General features: G+C 43.6%; 1 protein-coding gene across 1 annotated transcript in view; it reads right to left on the bottom strand.

Annotated features, from left to right (window-relative positions):
- Window positions 1-12,354, bottom strand: part of poln (polymerase (DNA directed) nu) — a 56,076-nt gene that overhangs the window by 1,437 nt on the left and 42,285 nt on the right. Inside the window, exons 22-25 of the mRNA XM_034106587.1 lie at window positions 6,404-6,535; window positions 2,178-2,288; window positions 1,990-2,068; window positions 1,493-1,560 (exon numbers count right to left, since the gene is read on the bottom strand). Coding sequence (XP_033962478.1) covers window positions 1,493-1,560; window positions 1,990-2,068; window positions 2,178-2,288; window positions 6,404-6,535 — 390 coding nt within the window. The remainder of the gene's footprint in view (window positions 1-1,492; window positions 1,561-1,989; window positions 2,069-2,177; window positions 2,289-6,403; window positions 6,536-12,354) is intronic.

The following is a 12,354-nucleotide window of genomic DNA, read 5'->3' as shown; positions in this document are numbered from 1 at the left end:
GCTGGACGTGCCTCGAACACCTCTCTAGGGAGGCGCCCAGGTGGCATCCTAACTAGGTGCCCGAACCACCTCAACTGGCTTCTTTCGACGCGAAGGAGGAGCGGCTCAACTCCGAGTCCCTCCCTGATGACCGAACTTCTCACCTTATCTCTAAGGGAGACACCAGCCACCCGGCGGAGGAAACCCATCTCGGCCGCTTGTATCCGCGATCTCGTTCTTTGGGTCATGACCCATCCTTCATGACCATAGGTGAGGGTAGGAACGAAAATGGCCCGGTAGACAGAGAGCTTTGCCTTCTGGCTCAGCTCCCTTTTCGTCACAACGGTGCGTTAAAGCGACTGCAGTACCGCTCCCGCTGCTCCGATTCTCCGGCCCATCTCACGCTCCATTGTTCCCTCACTCGAGATCAAGACCCCGAGATACTTGAACTCCTTCACTTGGGGTAAGGACTCATTCCCTACTTGGAGTGGACAGTCCATCGGTTTCCTGCTGAGAACCATGGCCTCAGATTTGGGGGTGCTGATCCTCATCCCAGCCGCTTCACACTCGGTTGCGAACCGATCCAGTGAGTGCTGAAGCCATTAGAACCACATCATCTGCAAAAAGCAGTGGTGCAATCCTTAGTCCACCGAACTGCAGACCCCCCCCCCAACGACTACGCCTCGAAATCCGATCCATGTATATTACAAACAGGATTGGTGACAAAGCGCAGCACTGGCGGAGGCCAACCCTCACCGGAAATGGGTCCGACTTACTGCCGAGGACCCGGACACAGCTCTCGCTTTGGGAGTACAGAGATTGGATGGCCCTGAGTAGAGACCCCCTCACCCCATACTCCCGCAGCACCTCCCAGAGTAACTCCCTGGGAACTCGGTCATACGCCTTCTCCAAGTCTACAAAACACATGTAGACCGGATAAGCGTACTCCCAGGCCCCCTCCAGGATCCTTGCGAGAGTAAAAAGCTGATTCGTCGTTCCACGACCAGGACGGAATCCGCATTGTTCCTCCTCAATCTGAGGTTCGACAATCGGCCTGACCCTCCTTTCAAGTACCTTGGAGTAAACTTTCCCGGGGAGGCTGAGTAGTGTGATGCCTCTGTAATTGGCACACACCCTCTGATCCCCCTTTTTGAAAAGGGGGACCACCACCTCGGTGTGCCACTCCTTCGGTACTGTTTCCGACTTCCACGCAACGTTGATGAGACGTGTCAACCATGACAGTCCCTCAACACCCAGAGCCTTCAGCATTTCCGGGCGGATCTCATCCACCCCCGGGGCTTTGCCACTGTGGAGTTGTTTGACGACCTCAGTGACCTCCCCCCGGGAGATTGGTGTTGATCCCCCGTCACATTGACGTATGTATCTACCAAAACAAGCTTGTATGTCCAAAACAAACCTATATTCCTCACTGTACACCAATTTGGCTTCATATGTGCAGTATATAACTGTAGGATACATTTCAAATGTTTGATAAAAGAAGTTATTTATTCACCTGCAAACTGTTCCACCTGGGATTCCTCCACTTCGTACAGAAGCTCATCGTGGAGCTGTGCTACCAGCCTGCAGGTACAGACACAAAGTAAATCAACAACAGTTACTTCAACCATTACTAATAATGAGGCCTCTTCATCAACAGACCACCGTGAGGGCTTCAAGCAAGTCCCCTAATTTGCACCCAGCCCATTTCATTCTTGGCTCCAAGTGTGTTTACTCTGGCTCAGTGTTCGGCGTGGAACAGCAGTCATTTGAGCAAACACTACAAATTAAATTGGCTGGTAAAATAGTGGATGTTGTTTATGTGTTTTGGCGTGAGAGACCCAGTCAGTTGTTGTTCATTAAAATAGGACTTAGCGTATCCAGAACAGTGACTACAGTGTGAATAGCCAGTCTTTACTTTGTTGCCGTAGTCAAGGCGACATGCTAGATATGACATGTTGGTGATGACTCGTAATGCAAGCGTCTTCAGCCAGCTTGTTAAGGTGTTAGTACCTGGCGGAGAGCGAGCTGGAGGAGGACACCTGGTTGAAGATTCGGATCATGGCCATCTTACAGAGATCAGCAGCAGAACCTGCAAAGAAACACATACAAAATATCAAACTCTTATCTGTGGTGAAGGGTTAGTCAGGCAGGTAAACATAATAGTGTTCACACAAGCTGACACCTGTCAATCATCCTACCTTGGACCACAAAGTTGACAGCCTGCCTCTCAGCCTGCATCCGGATACCCCAATCCGGGGAGTTGATGTTAGCGAGGGTCCGCCGACGACCCATGATGGAGAGAACGTAACCTAATCAAAGACAAACATTTGAAGTGTATTATTAATTCATGGTCATTATTCTGAGCACATTTAATCCAATTTAAATCAAGATTGAGAAACTCCATCCTTGAGGGCTGCTCCTCTCACACGGCGAAGCTTCAATTTGTGTTTGTTATATTATTCACATTCAATGGAGCAGCTGCTTCTCCCTCATGATTCACTGTGAGGAGAAATCACCACTTGACTCTGAGGTAGTGAGCATACAAATACAAATGAGAACATATCACCTCGGTCTGCTCGCCAACACATTTTAGAGATATCTTTCAAATCCACATGTTTCCGACCAGGCTCACCAGAACTCATCCCACGACTGGTTCTTAATTCATGGATGTGTACTTACTTGATTTTCTTTTATCAATGTGTGCTTGCCTCTTTATTTATTATGCGAGTCTTATATCTTATATCTACACCGCTTTGGGACCAATAAATGATGACGATCGAATTAAAGAATAATAAGTGACCTCCAGTTTCCTCCTCCACCCAATTGTGTTGAAACAAAGAGTTATTCAGTAAATATTCTTGGCTCCAAGTGTGTTTACTAAAAACCTGCTCGGGTAGATGCAAAGACATGCATTATAGGTGGTAACAACACACACACACACACACACACACACACACACACACACACACACACACACACACACACACACACACACACACACACACACACACACACACACACACACACACACACACACACACACACACACACACACACACACACACACACACACACACACACACACACACACACACACACACACACACACACACACACACACACACACACACACACACACACACACACACACACACACACACACACACACACACACACACACACACACACACACACACACACACACACACACACACACACACACACACACACACACACACACACACACACACACACAGTCCCACAAACACACTTTGGAAAGCAACATTCCAAACATGCACACATTATCAAGTGAAGGTATGCAAAACACACACACACACACACTTACAAACACAGTGGACCAGTACATTCCACCAGCTGGACAAAGGAGCAGGCTTTAGGGCCAAATCCCTCTAGTATCCCTTACTATGAGGAACGCCACAAAGCCTGAATGAGTCTCTTCCCAGAACACACACACATTCATGCTCACAGACATAGATGCATAGGAAATGAGCGCACAACAGTTGTAGAAACAAACACAAAAACCCTCCCCTCACTGCGACCCATGACACGTGCGTGTGACCTTTTGTCGCCAGGAATGTGACCCCTGTCCTGGGGCCCGATGACAAGTGCACTTTGTGTCGCGTTGATCCTGCGGACAGGTATGTGACTCACAGAGGAATGTGTGTGCTTTTCAAACAGCAGTGGCTCTTTCTGTCAGTGACACGGTGGTGTAGAGGCTCAGTGCTTTTCAAGTTCAAACTGTGTGCGTAGAGATAGTGGAAGATAAGCTGTAGAAACTAGGATGGAGAGACAATCAATCGGGACATTAAAAAACGTTTGGTGGTGTTTTCCTAATTGTTTCAATCATCAAAACTAATCAAATAAAAACCTTTTTTAAACCAATCAGGGTTAGGCAATATCTAAATCAAAATGGGATGACAGTTTGGCTTCCAGTTTCCAGATGTTTATATTTAAATATGTTTAAACACTTTGATATTTATACAGGTGGTTGACAATACACTGACATGTCATCACCTTTTTAGGTTGAAACGGTGAATTAGTTGGTAAAAATGTGCTTATATAGATACAACATTGTATTGTCTCTGCTTTGGTATCCACCAACTCCTGGTTCTTAATTTCTAAATTCTATTATATAAAAGTAATTCTTAATTTGTATTAATCTTGAGATTTGAGAAACATATTCATTGGTTCTGTTTTCCTAATGAACTGGAAAAAACCGCTCAGGAGCTATGCATGAAAATAAGGAATGATCAAATACCCGTAATAAAAATGGAATAAGAATAAATGTTTCTCTTCAGCGGTGTGTCTCGTGTTTGAGCTGTCCACATAGATCAGTGCTGCTGCCATTTGTAGAGACCATACTACTCCATGACAGAACTACAGCAGAACTAAGCCTGCCAGCCCCGCCATGTGCCGCTGACATATCTACATGTTCATGAACAACTTGACAGGATGTGTGAGTGAGTGCACGTCAGTGCATTGCGTATCTCACAGATCGAGGCTTCCCTGTGTCTGCTGTGGCCCTCAGAAGAACACTTTTTCATCTGTGTGATTCTCCGTTGTTTACAAAAAAAAGAATAAAAAAATCCTTCTTGCCTTGTCTTTTTTTACGTCAGGCATTCTTTAAGTGAAGGTACTGCATTCATCCCAAGAGCTTTGATGAAATGTGCATGACGTTAAGAACTAGGGGACAGGCTTAGCCAGAGGCTTCATCTCATTGCAATATCAAGGACAGCGAGTCTTGGCGATTCATAAAAGCAATGTCAGCTATGGCTGTGAAGTTATTTATTGTAGTTTATATAATAAAAAACGGTCCTGTTTTAGTCCTTATCTTTGTCCCATTTCCTTTTTGTGTTACATTTCGGTACTTCTTCTTGGGTTCCATCGTCTTATCTTCGCCCCCTGCTGTTACACCCACACTGATCCTGACCTCACCAGCTCTCGTTGTCCTTCCAGCAAATGACCGTAGCTGAGGCGGCACTGCTCGACCCGTCTCTGCTCAGTATGAAGAAAAGAGTTGCTGAATCAGATCTGTAATCTCAGAGAGGTGCAGAGCCCAGGCGAGTACTAATCCCAGCTCCCTGAGTCACTGCCAGGGGAAAGTGTATGCTTCCTCCCAGCCAACACAGGTTAAAGGGGACTACTTTATCAATCAGCTACTGTACATTTCTGCTGTGGCATGAGGGGGGGAGTGAAAAGGAAGATACATATGAAAACAGTAATTGGATGAGGGAGAGTAAAAGGCAGACAGACAGACTGAAGGACAGCGAGCAAAGAGGATCACCATGGTGATGAGCTGAATCAGAGCCGACTGTGTTGCGCAACAAGGCTTCCATGGTGATCTGTGCGCAGCATTTTGGGAGAATAAGTCCATTAAGCAGGAGCAGACATAGGACAAAGAGTTGGTTGTCTCACCGGTGATAGGTTGCCGTGGGTGATAAAGTACATGTCTGTTTTTGGTGACGCTCCCGACTGAAAAACATCTAAATCTAGACGTTAACTACAAAACAAAGTTATATGGCAACACTTAGTGATGTCAATCGATTAAGAACAACCTGCGTTAAGACAATAATAATCTGCGGTGAATCATCATTTATCACAAGTTTGAAATACTAGTATTTACTTTCATTATGTGGGGGATATAAACTTGCCATTTCACTGTAATGAACAGTTAACGTCTGCACTTGAATTGCAGGAGGAGGTTGGGGTGAAACTTGGTAATGCGATTAATTTGCGTACATTTTTTCAAGATGAATGGTGATTGTAATGGGTTGGGTTAAAAGCCTTACTTATTATTCAAGATGAAATGACCGATTTTACGATGCAGAAACAGACTGAGACATTGGGCTCGTGTACCGAGCGCAATGAGGGTTAGAGTGCAGACGTTACACTATTTTCTGTGAGCGTGTTTGAGTCTCAGGTGTGCTGTGTTGGCAGTTCAGTCTGAATATAAATAGAGTGTCCCGTCTGAACCGTCAGCCTTGCCCCCCCATCCACCTCAAGTATTGACCCACGGCAGTTTGTCTCTTTCCTGCCAATGCAAGCACATCTTCCTCATGCAAACTAATCCACAGAGAGCGAGTGTGTGCGTGTGTACCCATACAAACATCAAACTACATGTGCAGGCCCTTACAGTGACACACGCACATGTTTTGTTATAATTCTGGTGTCATTCGCTTTACATTAACCCCTAATTTCCCTCGTGTTAACTGTGATTCTGACTATAATCTTTAATCCTATGAATACACAATTTGCAATTGAACTCTGGGAAGTAGTACTCATACAGTATGCGACACATTTTCTCCAATATCTTTCCTATTAGGAGCATTAACACTCAATATAACCTTTTTAAGAGTTACTTATTCTTATGGGAGACACAATGGGAATGTGATTGGACACAGACCTCGTTTGTGGCACAGCTGGATGGTCCTCTGGATGAAGGTCTGCACTTCTCTGTAGCTCTGCAGGAAACTGTCTTGGAATCGGCTGGCCTTCTCAGCGCTCACCCCAAGGATCCCAGACAGACGCTCACGACCTGCAAGGATCAACATATATATATATAAATATAAGTTAGTCAAGCTTATATTCACCTATGCGCAATAGCAGCAGGTACTGAGACATTAATACCATACAGATAACATGAACAGTATGATTACGTTTTATTTTTAGCCTTGATGATTCATTTTGTACTTGATTATATCTTCTTTTTTTATACATTCTTCACAAAGTTTTATTGTCACTAGGGTTACTACGGCTTGCTAAACAGTTGGCAATATCTGCTGTACGCTAGAGGCTAAAGGAATAGTGTTCATTTGGGATTCATTTGACTAAACCTTTGGAAGTTACTGCACCTGGCGTATAGCCCCTCACAACACAGCCATGTGTTGTCCTTATTCTTTATTGTTGACACTGGGTTAACACTTAAACATGAGATTTTAGATGTTACTAAGTGAGCCTAAGAGGGGCTGGTAGGCCCATTTATTCCCCCCTATTTTGATTCTTTGTGATAAGATAAGCTAGCTTGTTGCTCATGGTAGCTTTTTATTTTCTGCACAGACATGAGTGGGCATGTATCTTCACATCTAACTCTAAGGCAGTCCAGTATGACTTCCCAAAATGTCATTCCTTTGATATCACTACTCTGTGATGACCTGCATTGCGAGTGACCTTACTGCTGGAGACCTTGAGCTGACAACAAAGTCAGTCAAGTCAATGAATGGAGCAAACTCTAACTTTATCATGGCTGATTGGAAGAGTGTAAAACGAGATCAAACGACTGACTCGATCAAGGGGCGAAAGAAATAGAGAAAAAAAAGTTGATCCAAAAGAAGGGTAGTAAAGGACAAGATAAAAGAGGGTGGGGGGAAAGGATCAGGGGAAGACTGCAAGAGACGTGTGTGTGTGTGTGTGTGTGTGTGTGTGTGTATGTATGTGTGTGTAAAGCCAAGATAAAGCCAAGAACAAAGAGCCTCAATGTGTGTGTGTGTGTGTGTGTGTGTGTGTGTGTGTGTGTGTGTGTGTGTGTGTGTGTGTGTGTGTGTGTGTGTGTGTGTGTGTGTGTGGTGTGTGTGTGTGTGTGTGTGTGTGGTGTGTGTGTGTTGATGTGTGAAGGTCAGCAGAAGTAGTTTTACTTTAATATAGAACAAAAATTACAAGTTTAAAGAGTTCTCGAGCCTATGGACTTTATTAGACTAATTGGATATTTTTCTCACGTAGTCGCAGCTTACGTTTTGTAAAAATGTCACTGTTTCACATTTTATAATGGGTGTGTATGGGAGAGCTCGTTAAGACATCACGGCTAGAGGGGAGAGGAGCTGTAAAATCTGAAGAGCTTTTTTTCCAACTATTGCTCGGCTGGCCACAATTTTCACTGTTCATACATAATTTGGTGATCCAAATGTAGGGACATTTGTCACGGTCGCACCGATATGCTCATTTGATCAAACGGACATACATAGCAAACACGAGAGTCATCAGGTGTTCATCTGGACTCCGAAATACTCTGGGGAGGATATTTAGCTGATTGGAGTTGAAGCAATAGTGCAGCACAATATTGTCAATATATTCTCTGGCAGGCTGTCTGTCGTTCACTGGCAGGGCGTTGCCGTGGAAACGCTTTGATCTTTGAACACACCCGTCGGTCGTTAATTAAATAGATGTTCAGAAACGATGCAGGAATGTGGTACAAGAATCCAAAAATGTAATAGATAAACAGTTAAAATAGTCAGCTAAAATTAATGGATATTCTTTGTTGTACCTTAACAACACAACTAATGCTATTAATACTTACTCAGCGGGGGTAATGTTAGCATCGGGACGCGCACCCGAGTTTCAGTCAACATTTCTCAGAATGTCAAATACATTTGACATCAACCTAACATCCGTCAGAATTGATGATAGGTTGACGTTTAATTCTTATTTCTAGATGTTGATTTAGTGAATTAGTTTTGAGCAATGATAAGATAAGATAAGACTTTATTCATCCCGAAGGAAATTGTTGTGCCAGAGTAACAACATACAATAAACACAATAAACACAAGCAAAAAGAACAATTAAACATCCAGACAACATGAAACATAGAAACATAGATCGTCACACAATCAATGCAATCATTATTAGCAGTAGTTAGTAGTGCAAAAATGTAAACGTAGTGACAGTTACGTAATTGCACGTTATCATAGCATTATTAATAATACTAATAATAATATAATATAATATTGCACATAGTTATATATATAGCAGCGAGTGTATTGCAATGATGTTAATTATATTGATATGTATATTGCACATAGTGTTGGTGTGGAAGTTCTCAGTGCCCTTAACTTAGGGGTGAAGAGTTAAAGAGTTTGATGGCCACTGGGAGGAAAGACCTCCTGTGGCGCTGTGTGGTGGTTATCGGTGATCTCAGTCTATGGCTGAAAGTGCTCCGGTAGGAAACCAGTGTGGCACGCAGGGGGTGAGACCCGTTGTCCAGAATGAATGATAACTTGGAAAGTGGGAATGTCTCCAGATTCATTAACAGTGGCTTCATTTTTGAAGATGACAACTTCAAAATGTATTCGCTTTGGCATATCTGTCGGTGTTGCTTAACCGATCCCTGAAGATGTCGTGACATCAAAGCCCTTCTAGCAACGCGGCTGAGTTTAATATGTACATACTTCATGCAACCGGGACAGTGAGCGACAAAGAGGGTGATTAGTAGATGCCGACGAGCACTCCATATGTCATTTGTTCATGCTGAACGAGGTGAGTTCAGGGAGTGACCTTTAACCTTCATTACTGACGCTCCCTGAACTCCTTTGGCCGTGCCCCCATTAATCTCAGTTAGCCCCTTTTCTACTTCCACTACTACTGCAGCCCTCTTAATAGTTCTTCACTTTTTCTGCACTCTGTCTTCTAAACGAAACATCTACTTCTTCAAAAAGGCAGCTGATTTGTTTGTTTAAAGGCGGTATGTCTAAAATAGCAACAATAACAGCCTGGGCGCTATGTCAAAGACTTTGAAGATTTACGGTACAGAGATTTCTACTGAAATGATGACACTAACTGACTAGCCCAGACCGGTCCTGTTTTGTAAGGCCACTTGAACTTCAAGAGACGATAGGTTGTCACTGTAGCGCCTGTAAGGCAAACATGAAATGGCGGAACTTTGAGCTGCTCAGAGGACTTATCAATTTGGCAAGAAATATCTGTTGTGAGGCAAATCCAAAGAAGAGACACACATTGCGGCAGCTTTAAGGTGGTGGAAACAGCTCTAGGCGAGAACAGAGGTGAGGTTTGTTCTCTTAAATTTGACCGTGCTAACATCTAATGTTGGCTATTACGCAAAACGTATGTTCAGTGAAACTAATTACAAAACCGTACCAACAAACCTTCAGAACGCCGTCACATGTTTAACCTGGGTGTTGTTTGCTACTATAATCTTGCTAAAACTGAACTATGCAAGCTATAGTTTATTCAAAGTGTACAAATGCTTTCCCTGCTTTTTTAAGTTGGGTTTCTTTTGAAATCTTTAATAATTGATGACCATAAACTTGGATTGAATGGACTTAATAGATGAAGGCGAAATTGTAGTTCCTATTTAAATTGGAGCATGTTGCTTCTTTAAGCATTTTTAAAAGGTGACTGAACTGAAGTCTTAACCTGAATCTGTTAACTGTTAGGGAAATAATTATCTCAGACTCCTAGATGTGACATACAGGACCAACCTTGACGTCTATTTATGTCCTTTAAGGACACAGGCTGCTTGAGCCATAATGTTATTGTTTCCATTCTGTGACCGGTCAATACTAGGTCACAGATGATCTTTGTTGTGGGTGCACTGGGACACTTCCTTCTTTGTTGTTTGTGGACTCCAGGGTATGACATCTTCGAGGCCATAAGTGACGGACGCAGGTAACTCAGCGTGCCCAAACTGTCTGAAGCTATCTTATCAAAACGTGTTGATTACTCTCTGTGAAACCAGTTAAATGGGCTAGCAAGAGAGAGGCGCTCCAGAATTGACGTGGCAACCACCCGTGCAGTCAGACCGTGACTGTGTGACTTGTGATGTGAATCTCTCCGGCCGTAACTCCAAATAAACCTCCAGTGTTTGACATCAAAGCTCCTGCTCTACCGTGTCTCCTTCCTGCGTCGGTGACTACCACTGCATTGCTACACAGAAGTTTCCCTTACATTAACAAGATGTAACAAATTAAGAACTTAAAGGTGGGGTAGGTAACTTTGGAGAAACCAGCTCGAGTGCGCTAGAATTTGAAAATACACAGCCAGAAAAAATCTGCCACTTCCTTCAGACATCCTTACAGAGCTCCTCCTCCAACACACACGAACGCGCACATGACCAATGAGGGCACGAGATAAGTTTGTGCACAGATGGAAGGCTGACAGGCAGGTAGGCCATCCAGTTACTGTAGCCGGGCCGGCTCAAATGATTGGTCGTGCTTTTTACAGCGCCACGGCTTCCAGAGATGACATTTTTTTATGTATTTATTGTCAAAGCATTTAATGTATTCATTGCTATCGCGATGTTAAGAGCATTCCATGGAATATAACAAAAAGTGTATCTGAAATAAATGACATACCCCACCTTGAAGCTAACCTTCTTGTTTCTATTTCATCCTCTTTATGTTTCCACTGCGGTTTCCACCTCCCTCTCTCTCACCTCCTTCATCACACCTTTTGGCCTTTTATATTTGTTGATCCATTTGTGTGTGTGTGTGTGTGTGTGTGTGTGTGTGTGTGTGTGTGTGTGTGTGTGTGTGTGTGTGTGTGTGTGTGTGTGTGTGTGTGTGTGTGTGTGTGTGTGTGTGTGTGTGTGTGTGTGTGTGTGTGTGTGTGTGTGTGTGTGTGCGCGCGTGCATGAGTCCACCACTCTGCCCCTCCTCCCTGTCCTGATTATTGTCTTGCCGGAGAAAGCTTCCCTTTTTAGTATTTGGTATCCATGGCAACGCATCCATCCACTAAGAGCTGTCTGTTGGTGCTGATCAGGAGCTCCTTCCCTTCCTCTCCTCATTCCTCTCACTCAGCCCCCCCTCCTCCCCTTTCCCCTACGTTACCACGAACTCCACCACCCCCCTCCATTTTTGTTTCTTCTCCTCCTAAGCTAATATGTCTCAGCAATCGGCACCTCTTCAACATCTCCATACTTTCTCAGCATTGTTACCACTGACCTTTAGCTTTATGAATCGACCCTGCATGCACCCCATGCCCCCCTACATGTCTCAAATTGATAGCTTTTACACATTTGCCTCAATCGCTGTTGAGCTTCATTGAGAACTGACTCAATCGTGTTGAACACAGTTAAACAATAACATGGACGCCTCAGTTGTAAAATATTTATGTGAAAACTGTGCAATGAAAAATCCAGTCTCTTAAAGTTTGATAAACATTTTTTTTTAAAGATAAAGCTTGAATTGATGTCAATTATAGTTTTTAGATATCTATTCATTTCTTTATTTCATGTGAAAGTAACAAGCCGAAGCCCTTCATGTGCAGCAGCTCTGTGAAAATCAATAAAGTATAATTAACTGTGAACAGCTTTTGAACAGACGCTGTATTCTGGTATAAGAGCAGTTTTGACAAAGCTGAGAAAACTCTTATTATACCAATACAGACTTTAGTCAGTGCACTGGCTTTTCCAAACCAGAGCAGAAGCTCGTTACGTGTTGTGTGGGCCTGTGGACAAAAGCTGCATCTCTAAATAAGCATTTCAATTGGCTCATGGCAGTAAAACCTGATGGAGAGTGCAGACTTCCAGTAAAACCTCTTTATCGAAAAGGGGAAGCACAAAAGCTCATGTAAACACGGTCACGTTTATCAACATTTTAAATCCAGTTCTAATGATGCGCTGGCCAA

Source organism: Pseudochaenichthys georgianus, chromosome 18 (genome assembly GCF_902827115.2).
Source record: "Pseudochaenichthys georgianus chromosome 18, fPseGeo1.2, whole genome shotgun sequence".
NCBI lineage: Eukaryota > Metazoa > Chordata > Actinopteri > Perciformes > Channichthyidae > Pseudochaenichthys > Pseudochaenichthys georgianus.
The sequence above is the reverse complement of the archived record's forward strand: the minus strand, read 5'-3'. Positions and strand labels throughout refer to the sequence as shown.